This window comes from Idiotropiscis lumnitzeri, chromosome 1 (assembly GCF_059441095.1).
Source record: "Idiotropiscis lumnitzeri isolate Australia: NSW breed Sydney's pygmy pipehorse chromosome 1, RoL_Ilum_1.0, whole genome shotgun sequence".
NCBI lineage: Eukaryota > Metazoa > Chordata > Actinopteri > Syngnathiformes > Syngnathidae > Idiotropiscis > Idiotropiscis lumnitzeri.
The window spans coordinates 2,402,083-2,425,732 of NC_142391.1; the positions used below are offsets into that span (position 1 = coordinate 2,402,083).

Below are 23,650 nucleotides of genomic sequence, written 5' to 3' on the forward strand. Positions count from 1 at the left end.
CAAGATATATTAATTGTGTCAATAAAATTACCAAATTGGTAAAAAGTAAAGTAAAACATTTAAATTACGAAAGAAATGTAAAAGAAAAAAAATATTGTAATCCATTTAATTGAAATGACAAAAAAGGCTGAGAAAGTAAACACAAATAAAAAAAAAAACATCCAAATGACGTCAAACAAAAACATTTTTCTGACTTTTGCTTGAAAAAAGAAAAAAAAAAAACAATGTTGGGACATCACACGTGTTTCTTGCTAGCATAAGTGAGCATGCTAGCTAATGAAGACGCGAGACTCCAAGCTGACATTCCGCTGTCATTTTATTTTCACTTGAATGTGACAGACGCTGCGAGAAGGGAAGACACCAAACCATACAAAGTGACCACAAAGTTCAGCACCAGTGTTTTGTTTTTGGTTTGTTTGGTTGTTTTTTTTTGTTTTTTTTAGGGTCTAAGAGTGGGAAAAAATGCTACCACCTCCACACACAAACATAAAAAAAAATAACTCAAGGACAAAGACAATTATTCACAAAGTAAAATGATAAATAAATAGAAACCAGTAAAAAAAAAAAAAAAAAAGAAAAAAAAAATCAGTGCGTTTGAGTTTGTGAAGCTCCTTAGAAGGAGGAGCATGTCTGCAGTTCGAACGTCACCGTTTTCATTCAGGGGAATTTTCACAGCGCTAAGATGAGGTGTGCAGTCAGGAAGATGTCAGACGCTAAATAATGAGCGAGTGTGAGGAAAAAGGCAGTTGAGGTGAGACTTTTTTTTTTTGCATTCAGTGTAAAAACTCATCAAAGGATGCGGACCAGCGTTGCTTTTTCCAAATAGTGGTCATAAAAAACCTCATCATCAAAAAAAGAAGTCCACAGCGAAATGGATGGCAGAAAAATTGGGACCAAAGTGGACATTTTTCTTCAATTTCATTATTATTTTCCCCCCACACCAAACCCTCCAAATTTTATATGCAGCAAAAACCCTGTGATGATATCTAACCAAAGCGGCATGAAGATCAGTTTGGAAGTCGAATGTACAGCGGTACCTTGATGTATGAGGTCAAGTCATTCCGTAACTCACTTGGATATCCTTAAAAAAAAATAAATAAATAAAATTAAAAAAAAAATCACCCTTTTTTGTGCACACATTTATCACAAGAAAAATAGAGTTATTGAAGAAAAACATAAAAACGAGGGCCCGGCCGATTAATCAGCAGACCGATTTAATTGGCTGATATGTTTTCAAACTGTCAAAAAAAAATGTTGGAATTATTTTCTGTTTTAAAAAAATAAAAGACATCTCAACACATTACAACACAAGACAAAGATAATGACCTTCAAACAATCCTTCACCCCCCCCAAAAAAACAACAAAAAAAAACAGGAAAAAAAAAATTCACTCGATTATTCTGTTGTAAAGTTAAATATTGTTAAAAATTTTAAAAACATTTTTTCTATTGTTGTGAGGATTAAGGGGTCCCCAAAAGTAAATAAAATAAAAATAAATAAAATAAATAATAAAAAAAATATATATATATATGTAAAACAAAATACAAAAAAGCAACAACATAAAAACAACACAAAAGAAAATGTAAAGAAAAAATGGTTTTATAAAACTTAATTACAAACCACACAAAAAAAAAATTTACTACGCGCCAAGTTAAGTGCGAGCGTCTTTTCCATGCGCCTTGCGAGCGTGCTCCTTTTCGAAACAGAAGTATTTGTGTGATGCGTGCCTTTGAAGGGGCGTGGCCTCGTGAGCGACAAGAGTTCTGGATCCAGCCCCGCGTTGGCCATTTATCATGCAGTTCATTACAGAGATGGACATTTCCTCCCTGGGACGGAAAAGAACGGAAATGCAAGGACGGACAGCGCTATAAAAAGACGAAGACGGACGGCGATTATTTTTAGTGTAAGGACGGAAGGGTGTCCACGTCGCAGACGGAAGACGCAAGGACAGACCGGCAAAATACAGTCAAGTGCCTATTGCGTCTTTCGAAATGCTCCTTGTGAGTTTGTTCATTTTATTTCGTGCGTCTGGCTGTCGCGTTCAACGGACGACAGAAAGTGCATCGCCAACTGTCAACTGTCAAGTTGGAGCGCCTGATAGTCAAGGTACCACCGTACACTGATATCGAGTCAAATGGTGTGGGGGTGTGTGTGTATGGGGGGGGGCGCAAATATTGCAATATAAATAAAAACAAATAAGTTTGAAATTGCACCTGGTTTCCTTCGCCACGTTCTCAATTGATATCACATCTCATTCTTCGAGGCTCACAGTACAACGTGAAAAAGCTCAAATCACATCCAGAGTACGCCACACACAAGTCCAAACGGGTTTTGACTGTGACGCAACACTCGCGATCCATCGTGACGATCCATCGTCTTCCTTTTCCGCGTTGTAACATAAGAAGCGAGATTCCCTAACTGACACTTGGTGGAGAATTTGCTTTCCAAAGTTTTGGAGGAAATCAACGGATTTTGCGACCCACGTTAGATTTCGGCAAACATCATAAGCTTCGGTTCTTTCGGGTCAGAACAAACTGGGCTTATTGGGAAACGAAGAAAAAAAAAATTAAACGTGACCTCTTTCACCCACATTGATTCGAAGTAAAACCGTGTCTCGCTCAGGCGGAAACTTCCCGAGAGATCGTCCTTCCCGTAAGGCGTTGTCAGCTTCTACCAGATCCCGCTGGACCTCCCGCCGGGTGGCGCGAGGATCCTGGCCGAGGATCTTTTAGGAATCTTGTCGTCGATCTGGGCGCCTGAGAAAGCCGCTTTTGTCAGTTTAGCATTCAGAGATTTTCGTTTGCCGCCAATCCTCACCGGACAGGCTGAAGCTGGACCCCTGGAGGTCTCTCACGCCGCCGTGACGGGTGCAGGGGCGCGTCGGAGTGTCCAGGTCCGAAGTCACCACATCCCTCTTACCGGCGTTGGGCACGGCGACCACGTCTCCCGTGTACGGTTCACGCTCAACTCGCTTGGCCGCCTGGCACTGGGAGGTCCGCACACAAATTGAAATAGTCGCACTCACTGGAGATTGAAATCTTGTAATGTTCTCTTTCTCTCTCACACACACACACACACTCTCACACATCTCATTCTCACCCACTCATACACCTGCGCACTCTCCCTTTTATACTCTCACCCACACTCTCTCTCTCATGTACTCTCACACAGTCAGACATTCTCACTTTATTTGTCTCTCTCATAAACTCTCATTCACACTCACTCACTCGCTCACTGTCAAACACATTCTCACTCTCTGTCTCTCTCTCATTCGCTCTCACTCACACTCCGTCTCCCTCTTATACAGTCTCACTCACAGGCTCTCTCTCTCATATATTCTCAAGCACTCACACATTCTCACTTGATTTGTCTCGCTTTCAAACACGCACGCTTTCTCACACACACACACACAAAACCACTCTCTTTCGGCCTGTCACACTTTCTCAATCAGACACTCCTGATCCCTCTCATATATACACTCTCACTTGCACTATCTCTCACACATTCACATTCTCACTCTCTCACACAGACTCTCATTGGTGGACTCTCACAAACGAACACACTCTCAGGCACTAATCCTCTCAGTTGCACAGTCACTCATGCATACTCTCATTGAAAGACTCTCACAGTCACACCCGCACTCTCGCGCAAAAACTGTCACACTCACTCTAATCAGACACTCATCCTCTCAATTACACAGTCACTCACACACACTCACACAATCTCGTTCTCTCTCTCTCACACACACTCTCACAGTCGATCGCTCTATTTCCACATGCAGTTGACATTTTCAATACTTTTTTAAGAAGGTGCTTGCACGGAGTTAAAGAATATGCGTGTAATCAAATGCTATTTTCGAACCTTAGGCCTGCAACTAAAGATCAATAATCCTTGAATATTTCAATTAATTGGATGAAAAAAATGGTTAATTTCTATCCCTGTATTAAATATGACATTATTTTGAATTGACAGTGCAAAAAAATCACAAACATCAATGAATTATGATTCCGTCACGTGAGAAAATAGGCAAAAATGTTGATCAATGAGCATCAATGTCATCAATGAGCAAAAATAATTTGCGATTAAAATGAAGTTGATCCATCGTTGCACCTCGAAATCAGGAGTGGGCAAACTTTTTGATTGGCGGGCGACAATGGGTTCTAAAATTTGACAGAGGGGCCGGACCAGGAGCAGATGGAGGAAGTGTTTTGGTCACCTCACCTCATCGGAGAAAAAAAATACATTTCATTTGAAATGAAAGTGAACAAAATGTCTTTGAAAAACCACAATATTTAGAAAATAAAACATGAACAAGGTTTAGTCATTTCAAGTTCGGCGGGCCGGATTAAAACAGGCCGCATGTGGCCCCCGGGCCGTAGTTTGCCCACGCCTGCTCGAAACAATTTTTTTTTTCTTTTTATATTGTTGCTACTTTTTATAAAAGTGAGTTGCAACTTGACGACAATAGAAAAATGAGCTCCCAGGGTCAGGACAAATAATTTCTTCTCTGGTACCTTTTCCCTCTGAACCATCTTCTTGTAAAGAAAATCCGGGAATGTCCTCAGAGGGCAGAACTTCCCGGAGCCCTCGGCACACGTGAACATGCCGTTCTCATAGACCAGCCGCCCTCGGCTGATGGTGACCAAGGGCACGCCGTGACAGCGAAGGCCTTCATAAAGGTTCATGTCGCCGCCCTGCACCTGATTTTCCACCGAGATGATCCTGCAAGACAATTGCAACGAGCGCCCATCAGTCGGAAAAGCGGCGGCAAGGTTCACCGGATGCTGAGCGGTTTTTCGTACTTGGACCCCTCGGGATCCCAAACCACCACGTCGGCATCTGCCCCTGGGATGATCCTGCCTTTTCTGGGATAGAGGTTGTAGATCTTGGCCGCGTTGGAGCTCGTGATGGCGACGAAGCGATTCTCGTCAATCTTGCCGCCGATCTGTAAAACGGTCAAGAGGACGATCGGCCAATAGAGCAGATTTTGGTTCTGGTCCTGCGACGGCAACACACGTACCACCCCTTTCTCCCAGATGACGCTCATGCGGTCCTGAATGCCCGCCACCCCGTGAGGGATCTTGGTGAAATCGTCCTTGCCCATGGCTTTCTGTTTGGTGGTGAAGGGACGGTGGTCGGACCCGACGACATTCAGAGTGTCACTGAGAGGAGGCGAGATCGTGAGAGCGTTATTTCATTCAAATGAAAAAGCTGATTTGGAACATCTGAACCCAGTTTGAAAATCTAAGAGACGCGATATGTTGCTAACGGCCTTTATTGTGTGTCGTGGAAGCCAAAGCGATCATGTCTGCTGTAGTACCAACAATGACCTGAAGAGGCAGCATGGCACCACAAGGCATCCAGACTGATGGAAAATACAAAGAATAAAAGAAGCGAGGGAACTTGAACGTTAAAGGAACAACAACAGCAACTCTTTAAAAAAAAAACTAAAAAATGTTGTACAATTCACACCAGGCTAGAAGCCGCAGTTTTCTTTGTTGAAAAAAAAAACGAGTTGTTGACTGCATGTACAGAATGATTTTGTCCTGTGAATGCACATAAAGGTACATAAACAGATTGCTAAAGAAGTGCTTTTTAACACGGCAACACCTTTGCTCACTAAAACAGAACAGACCTAAGAGAGAAAAAATAAATAAAAAATCGAGATTTATTTAGCGTATTTTCTGAACTATAGAGCGCCCCTAGTGGTGAAAAAGAAATCCACAGAAAAGCCACGCCGTTGTATTAGCCGCATGGTTCAAAATCGATCAAAAAAAGGAGCGGCTTATAGTCCGGACAATACAGTAAACCAAAAGATTCACATCTTGAAAATAAGACCCAGAAAGTCGCAAACGAGAACCTTCAGATTACCGTATATCGAGGTCTTATCAGAAGAACCTGGACGTTTACGCCGGGAAGGAAAGTTGACAAAAGAATCTGAACGTTTGTGCCAACATAGCAATCTGAATTAAGAACATTTAACTCATTCACTGCCAGTCCAGGTACAAAGAATGCACCTTATGACTTCTATACCCGTCAATGGCAATGAACGAGTCAAGAACTTTTACGGCAACGTATTATATGTATCCCCGAACAAGTAAAAAAAAAAAAAACATCTGCCAAGAAAGCCGCTTCTTGCAACAGATGACCACACAAATAACTACTTGTCTGTCTGTTGTAATACCAAGACTAACCTGTGTGTGGCAGCATCGTGCCACAGGACATCCACACTAACACGAATTAGAAGATGCCAGAGAACTTAAATGTTTGCAGCAAGGCATCAAATTGGAAAGCACCTCAAATTGGACCCGACTGTCAGAAACGTGTGAAGCACTTTGGGGAAAACTTTTGGCGAGATTCTTACTTTCCCAGTAAGCTCATGAGATAATTGGGCGTGTTGGGCTCCAGGCGCAGAGGCGGCAGGGTCACGTGCCCGGCGGCGTGGACCCAGTCCTGGTGGTAGTATTGGGCACCGTTGAGCACAGCGTGGGCGGTGGTCGTCTCGCCGTACACCACCCTTCCTGTTGTACACGACGCACACTCTGAAAAGTTTCCTCAAAGAATTTTTCATCAATGCTGCAGTGCAAAATACAGTAAATATTTGTTGCGAGAATTCAATCCATTTTTCAGGGTTGGTCTTTTACTGTTACGAGTCCTAAACAAATGTCGGGCTATCATTTTTTTGTTTCTCCGTTTACTAAAGTAGCAGTCATGGAAATGAGTTTTTGATAGCTAGTGATTGGTGATTTGAGTCGCGGGAAGCTGCAACCACCGGCGCTGATGTGACCGTTCCCAGTGGGTCAGCAGGTAAGTTGATCACCTTTCTTATGCTTTGATTGATCGTAGATCAAATAAAATGCATTAAAAAAAAAAAAATCATAATTAAAAAACATGAAACCGGTCGCATTTCGTTTTTGGCAGTGGTGGCCGGTCAAGGGCTTCTCTGCTGGCCTAACATCATCAAGAAATCTTGATCATATTCTTCACATTGATGTCATATTATATCCTCGTGTTTTTATCCAATCAGAATTCAGCTGTTTTGTGTTGCTAGGCAGATTTCATTAAAGAGCGACACAATCTTTTTCGCGGAGCCTTGAGATTCTTAGCTGTGGGCGTCTGCTCTGTGGCTCAAGGGGGATTTTACCGTTGATCGACAGTTGCGATAGCCAATCAGATCACGAGTTGATGACAGTGAGTCCTTGTCGCTGGCCTTACGCTGAAGGCAAATATGCAAACTCCACGCCGGAATGGAACTCACGACCTTTGCACTCTGAGGCGGACATGCTAACCGGCTGCCCACTTTTTTTTTTTTTTTTAATCATTGAAATTTGGCAGGCCTGGCCACCATTCTGAACGTCACCTTGCATTTTGGCCGTCGCCACCACGTCTCCCGCCGCCATGCTGGAAACGTTAACCAGATAGATCGGGCAGCGGGTCTGACGGGGAAAAAGGCAAGACGCGGGAGTGAATCATTTTTCTTCAGGATTGTCGTCAGCGTATTTTTTTAGGGGGCGTGCTCTCTCCCACCCTGTTGGCGATGGTGATCGCCCTGTGGGTCGCCTCCGCCTCCAACTGTGAAAATCCAAAGATGAGGTCAAGCATTACAATGACTGCGATTTATTCTGTGAATGACGTCGCCTCACGATGGCTCAGCCTTTGTGGCATTTTCCCCACCAAAGACGCATTTCCACCAGGCATTACAGTTGCGTTTGTCACGGTGCAATCGCTCAGTGATCCAGAAGGGGGCGCTTTGGTGTATTTCGATCCCGACGTGCGAGATTTCGAGATTTGAAATCGGCGGGAGTCAACTGTCGATCGGGATTCAGTGACGACGCCGACTGTGTTGCCTGATGGAAAACTGCTGCTTGGAAGGTGGCGATGTGATCTTCATACCTCTTCAGGCCTGCTGATCTCGATGCCCTCCGGGCCGGTGATGCCCAGCTCCAAGGCTTCCTTCGCACCCTGCCGGGAAGGGAAGAAAACGTGTCCGTTAGACTATCTCGTGGCTACGATTTGAAAAATCCATTTGAAAAATCTCGAGGACTCGGTAGAAATAGTGACAAATTTTGATTCCAGACCTCAGCCACCAGTTCCCCGTTCTCCGCGTGGACCCTGGCAACGGCGCCGATGTCCTTGCAGTGCTGCAGGGCTTGGAAGAGCTCGTTGTCCCTCAACATGTACATGTCCTTGTAGGCCATGAACATCTGGAAGGAATTGACGCCCTTCTCCCTCACCAGCTTTTCCATCTCGGCACACACCTGCGGCGAGAAATCCAAAGTGGAGTGTGGACGCTGAACGCCACGTTAGCTCTTTGGGCGGCGCTGACGAATGAAGAGCACCAGCAACGGTTATTGCCGCCAACTTTTTTTTTTTTATGATTGGGAACGGGCATTTTTGGCAGCTCCGACTTCATCATGAACTCACTCACTGCCAGCGCAGGTCAATTGAATGGACTTTTTGGCTTCTCTACCCGTCATTGGCAGGGAATGAGTCAAGCTCGGAAAGTTAAAAAAAAAATAAAATTAATTTTAAAAAAAAAGCGACGGCCATCAAACAGCAACATTGAATCTCATTTGGATGAGCTTCCCTGTCACAAGAACATGTAAACTCCTAAAACATGGACACACACACACACACACACTACTAAATACTACTACTACAAAATAGCTTGAGAAGAGTTTGTGAAGCTTGCCTTGGGACTCCACCACGTGACTCCCACGTGCAGCGCGTAGTCGCAGCAGGTTTTGGCGTCGGCCGAGCTACGGCACTGCTCGTAGGCCTCCAGCAAAGACTCGTTCTTGTCCGGCAGAACATGCGCGATCACCATGGTGGTACCGCCAGCTAAGGCAGCCTGGGAAAAAAAAAAAACAAGCAAACAACAAATACTAGCACTCGCTGCTGGATGTGGCGATTTATTTATTTATTTTTTTATGTGGTGGGGGACCACCGGAGTCGACCAAGACGTTCAACAAGCTCTTGCCAACAAAGATAAAGAGTGAACTATTTCTTTATTTATTCAGAGCACACTGCAGGAAGGTTTGATTTAAAGTATATGAACACATTTTTGACCTGGTTTATTTTTCACAATACTGGATTACACTTTCTGAAAATGGGCCATATATTTTTTTGTTTTCTTTACTAAGGTACAGGAAAATTCATGCCTCGGCTCAGTCAAGGTTGCGAGGGAAGAAAATTTGAATTATTTAATGATACCGATATGTGTAAATTCAGGCAAATGCAAAGTGTTGAACGTATATGTATTCTTACAAACGGGTACATTTTGCAAAGTGAAAGTGAGAGTGTTTTGATGCAACAGCATCCGTCAACTGACTCTCCGGGCTGGAGGAGTGCGTCTTGAGCGTGGATATTTATAGCGGTGGCGGCTGGCGGGTCTGAGAGCCATTGTCTCGGAGCACAATGGCGCATGTGAAAAGCCCTCAGGGCGGAATTCGCAGCCAGCCTCATGGTAGCCATGGAAACGGGTCGGCGTTTGTCTCCGGGTAAGGGGGGGGGGGCGAGGCCGGGGAAGAGAGAGGCAGCGTCTGTTGGCCGACTAAAGCGATGGGAGCGCGTCGCGTCGCGTCACGACTCGCCGGCTTATCATGTCTAGATGGCGCCGGTCCAGTCCATCAGGCAATTGGGCGCTTACTGGAACTGGAATGCGCCAGCCCATTTTAGTAATCTGATGCCTTAAATGCTGACGTCACTTTAAAACGAAGGCCGGACAATGAATACATTTCAAATCCACATTGGAATGCTGGATAGTGATAGACCGATATTCTTTTTTCTGGGCCGATTATTAGAAGTCATGGAGGCCGATAACCGATATTTGAAGCAGATATTCATTGGTTAAAAAAAAAGGGGGTAAAATGGGCTCAAAATTTTGATGAACAAATACTCCAAAGCTTGACTTTAAGCACATATTTGTTAAACAACTTTAGTGATTTACAACATGTTAATGTTTTTTTAGATCTTAGAAAATAGACAAAAACATGCAAGGAGCTCCCAGGCTCGGATTCATTTCTTATACTTCAATGAAAACAAACATCTCTTTAAAGTTTACTACGGCAAATAGTTTTCGATTAGTTGTGAGTTGTAGTGGACTGACATTTATTCAAATGTGTGCAAAGTCTGTTGCCTGTTGCCTCCCGTAGTGTGTGCGCGTGGAGGTGAAAAAGCAAACAGGCTGCTTAGCGCTGATTGGCTGCTATCCAATCAGATGGTGCTGTGGGCGTCAATCTGCTTCTGCAGGCAGGGCCACCAGCACAGCAGAGCGAGAGAGAGAGAGAGAGAGATGCAGCAAGCCAAAATAAACCTAAATAAGCTTTTAACTTAATTTTTTTTTTTTTTAAAAAGGCCGTTACCGATAATTGTCAAAATACCAAATATGGGCCCTGATAATTGGCCCGGCCAATAATCGGTCTATCATCATTGTTGTACAATGTTATTTTCAAATCACAAAGTCTGCAATTTTGGACAAAATTTATATTTACATTTATATATTTCATGAAACATGAAACGTTGAAATGATAAAGCCACGGATTTTTTGCATTATTATTCTTTTTATTTGTCTTGTTTGGTAGTTGTCGTAGTGAACGCTTAAAAAACTGCGAGTGTAAATGTTCAGTCAGGTACTGTAATCAAAGTAGATAAATACTACGACTACTACTAAATAGCATGCAAATAATGAGTTATGTTTGTCAAATAGAAAACTGTTCAACTGGTGAATATATGTAAGCCCATTAGTTTTCCAACAAAAGCACATGTTCATTGCTGGTATTTTTGGAGAGAAAAATTACTGCACGATGTTTGAGGCATCACAAAAGCAAAAAGTAAGAGCATAAAAGTTGCTGTTGTGCATAAAATGTATTTTCACATAAATCTTGTTGCTTGCGTTTTGGGGGTGAAAAATAGGAGATTTGGGAAACAACAGTTGATTAATAAAAAAAATTTAAAAAAAGTGAATAAGTTAGAAAATAACTTTTTTGTACGATGCAAGAATTTTTTATTTGGCAGTTTCTGTGTAGCACTTGAAAGAGTTAAGAACCGGAATGTTTATGCTCAAAACGAGAACAGGAAATTTTAAGCCAAGGTTTCTGCGTCTCTAGTTCCAAAGTCAAGATTTCCATGACCCAAGACAAGAACCAGAAAGCAAAAATTCTACGTCCAGTTGCGGCTTACCTTGGTGCCGCTGTAGAAGTCGTCGGCGGTGGTGGCGTTCATGAAGGTCTCCTCCAGGTGAACGCTGGTGTCGATGCCGCCGGGCATCACCAGTTTGCCCGAGGCGTCCACCACCTTGGCCCCGCCGGGGATCATCAACTCCTTGCCCACCTGCTGGATGACGCCGTTCTCGATGTAGACGTCGGCCTCCTGCGTGCAGTCGTCGTTCACCACTTTGCCGCCCTTGATCAGGATGCGCACCATGGCCGCGCTGGTAGTCATGGCTTTAGCTCTGCGTGGCAAACCCGGAATCATTTTTTTTTTTAGGCGGGAACCTTGTTAAAATTTGAATTGAATTTGCGTGCTCAATATTAATAGTTCATGGCGAGACCGTGATGCTAAGATAGATGAGCGAGCTGCCAGGCTGAAAGTGAAAGAGGTTTGTGGAGCTGGCGGCCGTTCGTGTCAGTCGCCGCTTGCACGCTGACGTGAGCTCAAACACTGACGCAACAAAAAGTCTATTTTTCCCCGTATTGAATGGAACAATGTCGATCCCAGCTATCTTCGAGCAGTAGGCGGGATACACCCTGAACTGGTCGCCAACCAATCGCGGGGCACACAAAGACAAACAACACACTCATGCCAAGGGGCAATCTAGAGTGTCCCAATCAACCTGCCAGGCATGTTTTTGGAATGTGGGAGGAAAGTGGAGTACCCGAAGAAAACCCACGCAGGCACGGGGAGAACATGCAAACTCCACACAGGAAGGCCGGAGCCGGGATCGAACCCACAACCTCTGCACTGTGAGGCCGTCGTGCTAACCAGTCGCCCGAGCTCGCATTCATAAGTAGTTTAAAAGTTGCACCTAAAGTGGGTAATGAAAATCTATCTTCCCTTCTGAAAAAACAGGCGAGCTCATCATCAATTACATTAAAAAAAAATAGTCAGAAATCTAACTTTTTTGTTTTTTTTAAGAGTTCAAAATTTGCATCTAAAATGAACGATATTATGGCTGGCATTCCCCCTCGCGTATAAATGATGACGCCCGTGCGTAATGGCGTGCGTCTTTTTTGCGTAAGCGGGTGCGGCAGGTTGAAGGCATTCCTGCCTTGATGATGACAGCACGATGGTTGTATTATGAAATCAAACAGCACCCCCCGCCCCCCCCCCCCCCCAAAAAAAAAATATCAAACGCATATGCATAATAATAACGTGTCAATTAGATGTCTGATTGGAGAAAATGTTTACATTTTTAAAAGTGCTGTTCCGCACGTGTTCGTGCATTATTTTTGCACGTTCAAGCGTAGCGTATGCTTTAATTGCAATTGGGGTTGAAATGATGACAAAGAAACTGGTGTCCGTCAGACAGCTTTTCATGGGCGACCCAGAAACGCCTTAACCGCCTCCATCCACCCCCCCCCCCCCCCCCCCACCTGCTCCTCCTCCTCCTCCTCTTAACCCGGCCTCTGCACCCCAAGCATTCAAAAAACTCCATCCATTAGAACAAAAACAAGCCTGGGGGTAGTAGTTGAGCTCCCACGGGGCGAAAAGCCGAAGATGTGCAGCCTCACCAGGGATTTTTAAATCAAATCCCACTTGCAGCCCCTCCCCTCCTAGGAGGCTCAGCATCTACCCGGGTGCAGCCAATGAAGGTAGCCGCCCTTGCGTACCTGACGTCCGGGTGTGCAGCTGCAGCAGGTCCGCTCAATTCCTCGGGTTCCTTCCGCCCACACACATACAATGCGACACTGGCCCGGGAGGCAAACACTCACTCACCGCAGATGGAACCCTTTCCCGGCCGGTGCAGGATCACTGGATTTACGCTAAATTAGTGTGGACGCGACGTGATAAAAGTCGTTTCCTGTACAGGCTTTCAAAATATGAAAATAAATAACGCAATTTACTCGACGTAAAGCGCGACAAGAGATGAAATACTTCTATTATTAGGTATACAGTGGTATTACTATATTTACTGTAGTAAAAACGTTCTAAACACAGGTCAAATTTAGAAAAAAGTACCACTCACTTGGCTTTTATTTGATTCATTTTTTACTTTCGGCCACTGCTTCCGGTGATGTTTGTATAGCTTGACAGCGTATCAGCAAAGACGGTCACCTGAGCAACCAATTGGAGGAAGTTAGGGGCGTGGCCAACTGCGGAAATCACCGATTAAAATACTTAATAGATGTCGTGTTGAGTGCTGCATTTTACGTCGAAATCGCCGCCATATTGGATGAACAATAGCTTTTAATTGTGTGGTGATTTGAATTGAGACATCATCTATAACATGATTTCGCGAATAGAATTTGTTAATTGGATACCTCAAAACCCAGTACAACATGTGCAATGTATAGCAATATAGTAAATTAACATAAAAACAAATAAACACACAAACAAGCCTTTGATGTACATGTCAACAATTAAGTTGATACAAAAATAGACGTGGTAGAATGCTGTCATAGTTAACGTTTTAAATGATTAACTGGCTAATTAAAGAAAAGGACACAAAAATAAAGAAAATGCTCAGCACTCGCTCATGTAATGTCGCCTAAATGCTAGCATAGCATCACTTGTAAGTGAGCCGTGCTTACCGTCCTGTTAGGGAACGGTAGACGATCTATTCTCGTTATTTAACTAAGGTGAAATTCTCTGCAGCGTGACTATACTTCCATTAAGGCTCACGTTTCTTTGATGCTGAAACGTATAGTGCGCTGTACAGCTGACATTAGCAAGCAGGCTAGCTGTTATCTTTTTCGTACTCAAAGACAACCAAACTAACATTTTATTCGTACTCCTGAGGAAACGGCTTACACAAACCAGGTGATAGAGGTTTGTCCGTCTGCTTTTAAAATCCAAGAAAAATGTAATGTGTTTTTAATAAGGGGAACTATAATACTGCACTATAAAAAACCCCACTATAATACCAATGAAATATAATGTAAAGAATTAAACAATTTGGGCACAATTAAACCAATTGGCATCCTTTCAATTCTTTGTGCTGCTCCTTCTGGTGGCCCACCTTGGCCACCTGGGGGCAGTATAAACTCAAAAGCTAAAATTAGTTTTTCACAGGGGACAACGATCGTGTGGGTTTATAACTGTATTATACCCATAATTAATAATTCTCTTTGTTTTATATTTAGGAATGGTATTAAAAAGTGTCACGTCTATTTTTTGGGGAAGAATTGAATCTGCCAAACTGTTGCTTATTGTGAAGGGGCAAAAGTCCAAAAATATTGTCTGAACGAACATCTTGAAAAATCTGGGTTCAATCTCAAGGCACCACTGTATTTTATAAAATGTGCTACTGACAATGTGTACTCAGACAAATTCGAATTTTGGGGTTATTTTCTAACCTGTGCACCGTGTAAACAAATTGGAAATTGAAGGTGTGCAAACTTAAATTAGATTTTCATACACATGATAAGAAGTGATGTTAATAAAAGAAGGAAGCTTTTGTGAAATGCACTACAATGTGTGTACAATGAGACAAGAACAAGATGCATTTTTTTTTCCCACAAAAAAACCCAAAACAAAAAAAAAACCCAATAAATTTATTCAAGTGTTCTCCAGCACAAGGACATACGGAGTCTTTATCTTCTTTCTGGACACAAAAGGTAATTTATGCGGTGTGAAGGGTTGAGTGCTACATTTGCTGTCAGAACTGAACTCCAAAAGGAAAAGAAAGCACATTGGCTTCAAACAACAGTGACGCTTTAGAAAGGAAGTCGCATGGACGGTCCAGCGACTCGCCTTTGACCAGTGATGTGAATAAAACAGTTCATAAAAAGACATGGAGAACTTCACCGCGCGGAATGTTGGGAATAAAAAAAAACAAACAAAAAAAAAAAAAACAATTAAAAACCCAACAAGCGTATTGATACATCACGCCAGTTTTTTTTTCTTCCTCACAATTGTCCCACAGATACGCACCGACTACAACAATCCTCTAAAGTCTAAAACAACGTAAGAAAACCTTTTTTGTATATTTTCTTTTCCTCCTGTCAAGTACAAAGTTAAAATGCCTTTAGTTAATAGAGTTATATCAAATAAAAGTTACGACAAGACAAAAAAAAAAAAAAGGGCAGATTTCTAGATGCCGTAAAACGCGCAGAATAAATCTGGACATCAAGTCTTAAAAACACGCCGCCGACGTCGGGCTGTGCAGTGAAGTCGTGGAAGATGGCAACTCGCGATCAGGGATGGGAATTGAACAAAAACCGGTGATTACCAACCAAAACAAATGATCAAATTTCACATACCGTAATTTTTCCCGCAAATAATTATTTATTTATGACCAATTTTTTCCTTCCTCTATCTATGCCAGCGACGTATAGTGACAAGCAGAACAACGAAATGCTCTTCCACCCGATGGCAGAAGCTACGATGAACCTTTTGCGTTTAATTCAACACGCCCGCATTTGGTAATCAGTAAATGATGACCAGAAATTATTTATTATTCTTTATAACATTATTGATTATTTGTGACATTTTTGTTTGAAGTGAGATTTTCCTAATGTGAAATATGTGCCTTGGCTCAATACAGGTTGGGAAACACTGGACTAAAAACGACATCTAGATCGTAATCAAAATTCATCACGTCATTTTTTTTTTTTTTTTTAAACAACAACAAAAAAAACCCCACTTATTTGATTATATATTAGCCAAGAATTACATTTGTACATTTCCATTAAAAAGCGGAGACAAAAAAAAAAAAAGAGGCAACGCTTCTGTACAAAAATGTTCAAACGAGACGACGGAAGTTGGGTGGGCAAGGGAGGAAATGGATGGCGATAAGGTCACTTAAGAACTTAGTTATATGAAAAATGTTTTCTTTTTTATATTTTGTTAATTTTTCGTTTTGACAAGCTCACGCCTAAAGCCACCTTATTTCGCTAAGATTTTGCGCGGTTACAATCAAGAGAATTTACTCGGTTTAATTCCGTCTACGGAGGCAGCGCGGGGAACTCGCGGTTAATATGTCTGTCTCGCAATTCTGTGACGTGTCAAAACACGCTTTTTTCTGATTTTTTGGGGGTGCGCCAAACTTCGGTGTGTGCTTAAAAAAAAAAAAAAAAGTTTGACAACTGCTTGTTTTTAGCAACCTTTTGTCTTGTCAGTTTTTTTCGGTTCTGACAAACCAAAAAACCAAGTTCTCCATGTTGGTGATTTACAATCAAGAGAATTTAGTAGCTAATTTTGTTACCCACGGGGGGTGCGTAAGATTCAAAGTCTACAGTAATAATTACAAATTTACATCGTCACCAAATAAGCATCAAAGCTTTATAGTTAAACGGATTTTGTTTCGATTTTTTTTTTAATGGAAGTCTCGTGGGTTTAGTTGTGGTGTCCAACATAAGGGGGTGCGCCAACTCCGAAGACATCCGCCGTAATTCTTAACCATGAATTCAAATCGAGCATGCCTTGACATTTCATTGCATGGATTCCCAAACCCTCGAATTGTGATTGTGCACACCCCCCGGAAGATGTGTTGGATTAAAAAGCCTGATTGTGGTCCGGTGTTAAAATTCAAAATGAAAATATTGAGTATTTAACTGCAAATTTTAAGTAAACTAACAAACCGCAAAATACATACACAAAATAATCGACCTGTTATGCTGTAGCTCAAGGTTAAACTGACTCGGTTTACGTGTTGGGGGTGCGCCAATTCCACCAGATAATTTCAATAACCGTGCTAATTTTGTTGACCTAAAGGCTTAATGCAATTATTAAAATAGAGGAAAAGAAACTCTACCAAGGACCCAAAAACAGAGGTGCATGACCACCCCCCCCGCAGGGGCGCGTCTGATATATAGAAATATTACAGATTTTTTCATTAATTTTTTTTTTTAAACAAATGCATGTACAATTCTCACAGCTATGTACAAAACGGGCTTTGTTTTGCATTTTTGTTTTGGTTTACAGGATGGGGGTGCACCAACTGTTACAAAGATAAAGATAAAGATGTCCTTTATTAGTCCCACAATGGGGAAATTTGAGGTGTCGCGATAATTTAGTCAGCTCATTTTGTCCACCCGAATGTTTTTTTTTCTTTTGCCAGGGACTTCCAAACTAAAGGTGCGGGAGCACCCTGCCGGAGGTGCACCAGATATAATAATTAGACATTTACATTGAAGTGTGATTCCTTTGTTTTTGGTGTACACTGTGGGCGTGCACCAATTTCACATTTGACTACAATCCAGATAATATATTCACTTAATTTTTTTCCAAGTTAAATATTTTCTACAATGGATTCCCAAATAGAGGTGCGACCAGGGGGTGCGTCAGAAATAATAGATGCACATTTATTTTGTCTTCCCTCCCTTGGCTGATTCATTCTTTTTCTCCTTTCTCTTTCCAAGTCAGATTTCAACCAACGGGTGAACATTATGTCTAATGGCAGTCATCTTGGTTTGGAATTTTTATTAAATTGTGGGGTTCGTGGTGCGAAGGGGGTGTGTTTAAGAAAGACTGTTTTAGACAAATGCACATTACAGTCTTGACAAAACCAGGACGGTTTTACACTCCACTTATTTTTTTCGCCTCTTTACAATAACCAAAAGAACGATTGTGGTCTGACTATACAATGTCTCCTACAATAAAAGCTTTCATATCTTGAAAGAAAAAAAAAAATCCACTTTTTGTCCCTACGAATGGCACAGCCCTATTGTATACAGAAAAAAAAAAATTGCGCCAGGGTAGTTCACATCGTCATAAAACAAATGACATCAACCTAGATTTAAAAATCAAATAGAAAAAGGAAATAAAAGTATAAAAGTGCTTTTATAATGTCGATAAAACAGCACATCAAAAAATTGTTATCAAAAGGTAGAAGAACGTTTTTGAAGCCGCACCATGTTGTCGAGGTTTTTTTTTTTTTGTTAGTTCGTTTTTGCACCTCACACTAAATGTACAGTAAATGTAATCCGTCAATATGGAACGCAACGTTATATTTTTCCAACGGCGGGAAATATCGTCGCTTAGCTTAGTTTGTGCACTTCAAGAAGGCGAGTTGTGAACAAGTGAGCACCAGTAAGAACTTGTAGAAAAGCTGCAAAAAAGCACAAACGTCTTCCACGCTTGTTTGTTTGTTTGTTTTTTTTTCCCCCTCAGTCTTTTTCAAGCAAAGAGCTCAGTGGACGACGTTTCCCGCCATTGCGGAGCACCGCGGCATTGTAGCCATATTACAGTAGTAGTACCTTATTTGAAAAATTGTATTACCTTCAGAAGCTGTAAACGACGAGGTATATGTGATCTTGGTGTATTTTTTTTTTTTGGGGGGGGATTCTTAGAGCTCCTTTTACCGCCGGAAGCGCGGCAAAAAAAAAAAAAGTACAGTACGCTTCCCCCATGTTTAGCTCTTCTCCGAAAGCATTGTCTCAAGTATAGCTCGCACTGAAAACAAATCAAAGTGAAAAGAACACTGATCAAAAAAAAAAAAAAAAAATTAAATAAGAACAACAAATAAAACGTGTGAAGGATGCACCAAAGTGATTTCCGAGCTTGAAACGCCGGAGGCTCAAGGCTCTGACGCCGCAAAAAGGGCGCTCAAACGCAGGCGAAGTAATCTTTGAGCGGCGCAAACAGGTGACGGATGACGGGAACGCTCCACGATCGTCCCAGCAGACGCTGCCGAGCCAGTCGGCTCATGTTGGACACGTCCGTGTAGTGGACCGGGAAGCCAAAGATCCTGGTGGAGATACAGAAAAAAAAAAACATACAAGAACAAATTGTCAAATTGTTTTCTACCACCGATGCATGTATTTTTCATTGTCTCGACGTGGAATCGGGTCTCGTCCATCTTGCAGGTGAAAATCCCAAATGGAAAAAAAAACAAAGTAATGATTTACAGGTCGCTGTAGATGGTGACGTTCCATTGTTTTGGATTTGAGAACAGCACTGTTTTTGAGTTGAAGATTAAGATTACGGGGTGAAGCTCGGTTTATCGCCTCGATTATTTTGTCGAGAAATGTCAACGCGTTGGAAGTCGGGCAGGTTCAAAGGGGAACTCAAATCACAAATGGCCGATGAGCCCACCCGTCTTCATCCATTTACTATTTTGACGTACCGCCTTTTGCAAAGGGCCCTTGGGTTCGCATTGCGGACGTCATGCCTCAACTGTTTCCAGGCACATGAGAGATTTGCTCCGCAAGCCCGAGGGCACTGATGTCAGTCGACAGATTCGGCAGCCATTTTGATCCAAATTGTCGCTAGTAATTACACAGATTTCGTGACCCAATTTTTTTTTAATCGACGCTTCTTATAATAATTAAATGGAATATACGCAATAAATAATAAAATACAAACAAGTGTTTTGTAGTTGTTTCGATGCAAAGTTCTGACAGAACACAAATAATTAATTCTGCACTCAAAGAGAATTTTTTTCCTATTGAAACTTATGTTGTTTTATGCTTTACGTTTTTGCGATTTTGAACTGTGAATGCACATAAAAGATACGCAAACAGATTGATAAAACATTGCCTCTTAACACGGCAACAACTTTGCCAATTAAAACAGAGAGAAAAAAAAATCAAGATTTATTTAGCGCATTTTCTGAACTATAGAGCGCCTCCTACTGGTGAAAGGAAAATCCACCGAAATGACGTGTATTAGCCGCATGGTTCAAAATCTGGGAAAAAAGTAGCGGCTCATAGTCCGAAAAATACGGAAATTCATGAAACCATGATAAAACTAATTTGGGCCAGTCATTTAGGTACATCGTCTTGACAGAACACAAACGGCAGTCATTGTGCTATTGAACGACTTTTCATTGATTTACATAAGCAGGGTCAACGGTACGCCAACGACAAATCTTCACTGTCATCGCTAAATGTTGCGCTTTTGTCGTTTTGATAACGCCGAGTCAAATTCATGCTGTAAGAGACGAGGTGCCGTTTACCTCTCCATCTCGGTGCACCACAGGATGTCCTCCTTCTCGTTCATGAAGACGGGGAAGTGCTGGTCCTTGCCCTGCTTGATGGAGTTGGACCTGGTGGTGATGGTCCTCACCTTGTCAAACTGACACACACAAAGCGAGACCTTTTAGGTGGCGTGCACATCACCGCGCCGAGGTCCGGTGTCATGCGAGGCGCACCTTGGCGGTTCTGCCGTGTTCCAAGCAGTCCTGCAGGTCCAATTTGTCGCTGCACATGGCCGTTAGTGGCCTGGGGAGGAAGGGTTGCGCTTGAGACAAATCAAACAATTTCTCGAACATGACTGTCCTGCATGTCACCTCGGCGTTTTATCAGAATCAGAATCGGAATGCCCATTTTTGTCGTTGTGCTCATTGTACGAGATCGGAGAGCACCCCTCTCCAGTGCAATGTAACAATAATGTCATTAAATATATTAATTCAGTTAAAGATTAAATAAATAGAAAATCAATATGAAATTGAATAAATAAAACACACGCAAATGTTTTTAATTCATTAAAACACATTTACGACCAGCCCGGCTAAAATGAATGCACTTTTTGACGTCTATACTCGTCAATGGCAGTGAATGAGTTCAAGTCTAGTTTTAAAAGTCCCAAAACCTGCAGCGTAAAATAAACCTAAAAAAAACACCGAGCCGTCCTTAATTCAGCCAATTTTTAAACTAGTTTCCGAAAGCCTCGTGACCAATTGAGTGTTCACCGGTTTGCAGGACAAACCGTTCACGTCACAACAAGTGCGTGAAATGATAAAATGACCGAATGAGGCAAGCTAAGCAATTCTGGTTTCATGTTTGAGTCCACGTGGATGCTTTCCCTCACCATTCACCCACCGACCTGTTCATGCCAGGAAGGTTACCCCAGAAGTAGCGGGCGCGATGGGCGGCGGACACTTCCTTGGCGTCGATCATCACCGGGTTGCACTGACGACGAGGGAAAAAAATATCAGTCGATAATATTTTGCTTTGACATTGGGACATTTTTAGAAGCACTTAGATGCAGAACCTCCATCGGAGCATGTGGATACAATACAACTTTATTTACAAAGCGCATTTCACAACCGCTGGAGCCGTAACAAAGCGCTTTCGTATAAATTAGCGGGTGATTAGTACACAAATTAAAACACATCAACACATTTACAAAAGATACCCGCAAAAGCAACAGAGCAGCGACTGTCTCATGTTGAGTCGAAAGCTAAAGAATAAAAATGTGTCTTCAAATATGTCATCAAATTGCGATTTTTTTCAAATGTATTTTTATAGGATGAGGCCAATATTGACAATGCCGCTATTTTCTATAAATTGCAGTTGATGCAGAGTATTCACTTGGCACTCATATTTGTTGCCACTAGGAGGCGTCTGTCTCTTTGTTTGGTTCAGGTGATTATTTGCCAAGGCACCTTAGATGATGTCATAGACCAGGGGTGGGCAAACGTTTTGATTGGCGGGCCACAATGGGTTCGAAAATTTGACAGAGGGGCCGGACCAGGAGCAGATGGACGGAGTATTTTGGTCACCTCAGCTCGTCGGAGAAAAATAATGCATTTAATTTGAAATGAAAGTGAACAAAAGCATGACAACAATATATATGTCTTTGGAAAATAAAACATGAACAAGGTTTATTCATGACATTTTTCTCAAGTTCGGCGGGCCGGATTAAAACGTTTAACGGGGCCGCATGTGGCCCCCGGGCCGTAGTTTGCCCACGCCTGTCATGGATGATTGCGCACTCATGAGTTCCACGTGCTTGTGAGACTGTACCTCCAGAAAGCGAGATATGTCCCTCTTGTCGCTGACGCCCATGGCGACCACGTTCTCAAAGAGCCAAAAGAACGGCCGCTCTTCCCCCGTCTTGGGCCGAGCCTCGTGCAGCAGCCTGTAGAACTCAAAGAACAGGCGGCCCGTGCCCTCTTTTGCGGCGGCACAGTCCACACGGACGTCAACTACGCTTGTGATATCGAGAAAAGCAAAATGTTCACAACCGCTTTTTCACCCACCGTAGAGGCCTTTTCTCGCCGGGTTGACGATGGAGAGGTCGTTGCACGGACTTCCACCGATAACCAGATCAAAAGGACCCCACTCTTGGATCTGCATAAATAAGTCCCACGGACAGCATTTAACTTAAGAGAAAGTCAAAGGTGACACGGCAGAAAATAAATTCAGTCGCGAGAACAGAAAACTGTCAAAGACTTAATTATCCAATGCCATCACCCTTTCTTTTTTTTCAATCGTATCGTTTGACATTTGGCTCGGTCATAAACGATAAATAAAATCCAGCGCAATGGGTTGAACTCACGTGTTTGCGCGTGACGCTCCTGACGTCGCCCACGTACATGATGCGGCCCTGATGCCGGACGAGCCCCACCGTGATGGAGTCCTCGCACACCTCGGAGGCCACGTAGCGCTCCACCTGGATGCCCAGCTCGCGCAGCACCAGCAGCCCTGCGCCGCAACACGGCAACACGGCCCGTCAGTCGTGAAGTGCGTGCAAAGGGCTGGGAAATACGCGTCTTACCCGTTGCTATGCCGTCAAATAGCGACAGGACTCTGATCGGCTTCCTCTTCTCCACCCCGATGGGAGGGTAAAGCTTTGTCGGTTGCTGTGGCACAATGCGAGGAACAAGCCATGACGACATGACAAGCGTGGCGAATATTAAAGTCTGTCAAAATTATTATAAATTATGACTTGAATCCTTCGATGCTGGCTATGGTAAAAAAAAAAAGATGACCTCTTGAATGGCAGCCAATCAAAAGCATTCTGACAGATCTTTCAAGTCGTGATAGACCGATTATCGGGGCCGATATGTGGCATTTTGTCAATTATCGGCATCTGCCCCCTTTTTTTTTTTTTTCAACTTTCAAAGTCCGATAAATTAAAAGCTGGTTTATTTTGGCTCGCTTCTCTCCCTCTCTCTGCCGTGCTGGTGGCCCTGCCGGCAGAAGCAGATTGTCCCGCCCACAGCACTATCTGATTGGTTCCTTGTAGCAGCCAATCAGCAGTACGCTGCCTGTTTGCTTTTTCACCTCGAGTCACACGCACTACAGAAGGCAACAAGGCAACAGACTGCCGACATTTGAATCAATGTGAGTCTTCTACAACTCACAACAAATAGAAAACTATTTGCAGTCGTAATCTTTGAAGAGAAGTTTGTTTTCCATGAACTATAAGAAATGCAGCGGAGTCTGGGAGCTCCTTGCAATTCTAAAAAAGTTTTTAACATGTTGCAAATCAAGTTGTTTCACAAACATGTGCTTAGAGGCAATTAAACAAAGTCAAGTTTAGAAGTTGCTATTTTTAAAAATGTTGACACCATTTTAATAATAATCGGTATCGTTATTGTCCCTGAAAAAAGCATATCGGTCTATCCCTACTTTCAAGCCTAACGAGATATTGTGTTTTGTGCCTACACAAAAACAGACATTACCAAATGAGAGATTAGACCCTTCTTTCATTTGAAAAAAAAAAAAAAAAAATGGCTTCCAACATGTGCCATTTTGGATGGGACTTTTTGTGAAAAGATATTTTTTGGGTTCAAAACATGAACCTAATAGCAACAACAA

The 23,650-nt window shown here is 42.6% G+C and overlaps 2 protein-coding genes across 6 annotated transcripts in view; both read right to left on the reverse strand.

Annotated features, from left to right (window-relative positions):
* Window positions 1-298: 298 nt before the first annotated feature.
* dpysl5a (dihydropyrimidinase like 5a) lies at window positions 299-12,976 on the reverse strand. 4 transcript variants are annotated; one of them, XR_015846077.1, is made up of 13 exons: window positions 11,181-11,474; window positions 8,692-8,850; window positions 8,078-8,257; window positions 7,893-7,961; window positions 7,527-7,571; window positions 7,360-7,435; window positions 6,364-6,520; window positions 5,020-5,161; window positions 4,802-4,944; window positions 4,514-4,721; window positions 2,817-2,985; window positions 2,590-2,755; window positions 299-1,081 (listed from the first exon to the last, which is right to left on the reverse strand). XR_015846077.1 is itself a non-coding variant. In XM_088310252.1 (13 exons), the coding sequence occupies exons 2-13, from the start codon at window positions 11,439-11,441 to the stop codon at window positions 2,670-2,672; spliced, it is 1,695 nt and encodes a 564-aa protein (XP_088166378.1). In that variant the 5' UTR covers window positions 11,442-11,451; window positions 12,936-12,976; the 3' UTR covers window positions 1,104-2,669. The 4 variants fall into 4 exon arrangements, 3 of the variants coding, with proteins under 3 accessions (XP_088166378.1, XP_088166371.1, XP_088166357.1); XM_088310252.1 differs by lacking the exon at window positions 299-1,081 and adding an exon at window positions 12,936-12,976 and having other exon boundaries at window positions 1,104-2,755; window positions 11,181-11,451; XM_088310245.1 differs by lacking the exon at window positions 299-1,081 and adding an exon at window positions 12,830-12,972 and having other exon boundaries at window positions 1,104-2,755; window positions 11,181-11,451.
* A 1,717-nt stretch (window positions 12,977-14,693) lies between these two features.
* LOC148342653 (DNA (cytosine-5)-methyltransferase 3A-like) overlaps window positions 14,694-23,650 on the reverse strand; it is a 36,239-nt gene continuing 27,282 nt past the window's right edge. The window contains exons 16-23 of one of the 2 annotated variants that reach the window (XM_088310218.1): window positions 22,605-22,689; window positions 22,386-22,531; window positions 22,087-22,177; window positions 21,851-21,999; window positions 20,928-21,013; window positions 20,254-20,323; window positions 20,059-20,177; window positions 14,694-18,849 (exon numbers count right to left, since the gene is read on the reverse strand). In XM_088310218.1, the coding sequence (XP_088166344.1) occupies window positions 18,708-18,849; window positions 20,059-20,177; window positions 20,254-20,323; window positions 20,928-21,013; window positions 21,851-21,999; window positions 22,087-22,177; window positions 22,386-22,531; window positions 22,605-22,689 (888 nt within the window). In that variant the 3' untranslated portion in view covers window positions 14,694-18,707. Of the gene's footprint in view, window positions 18,850-20,058; window positions 20,178-20,253; window positions 20,324-20,912; window positions 21,014-21,850; window positions 22,000-22,086; window positions 22,178-22,385; window positions 22,532-22,604; window positions 22,690-23,650 lie in introns of both variants that reach the window. The other variant, XM_088310211.1, reaches the window with a different exon arrangement.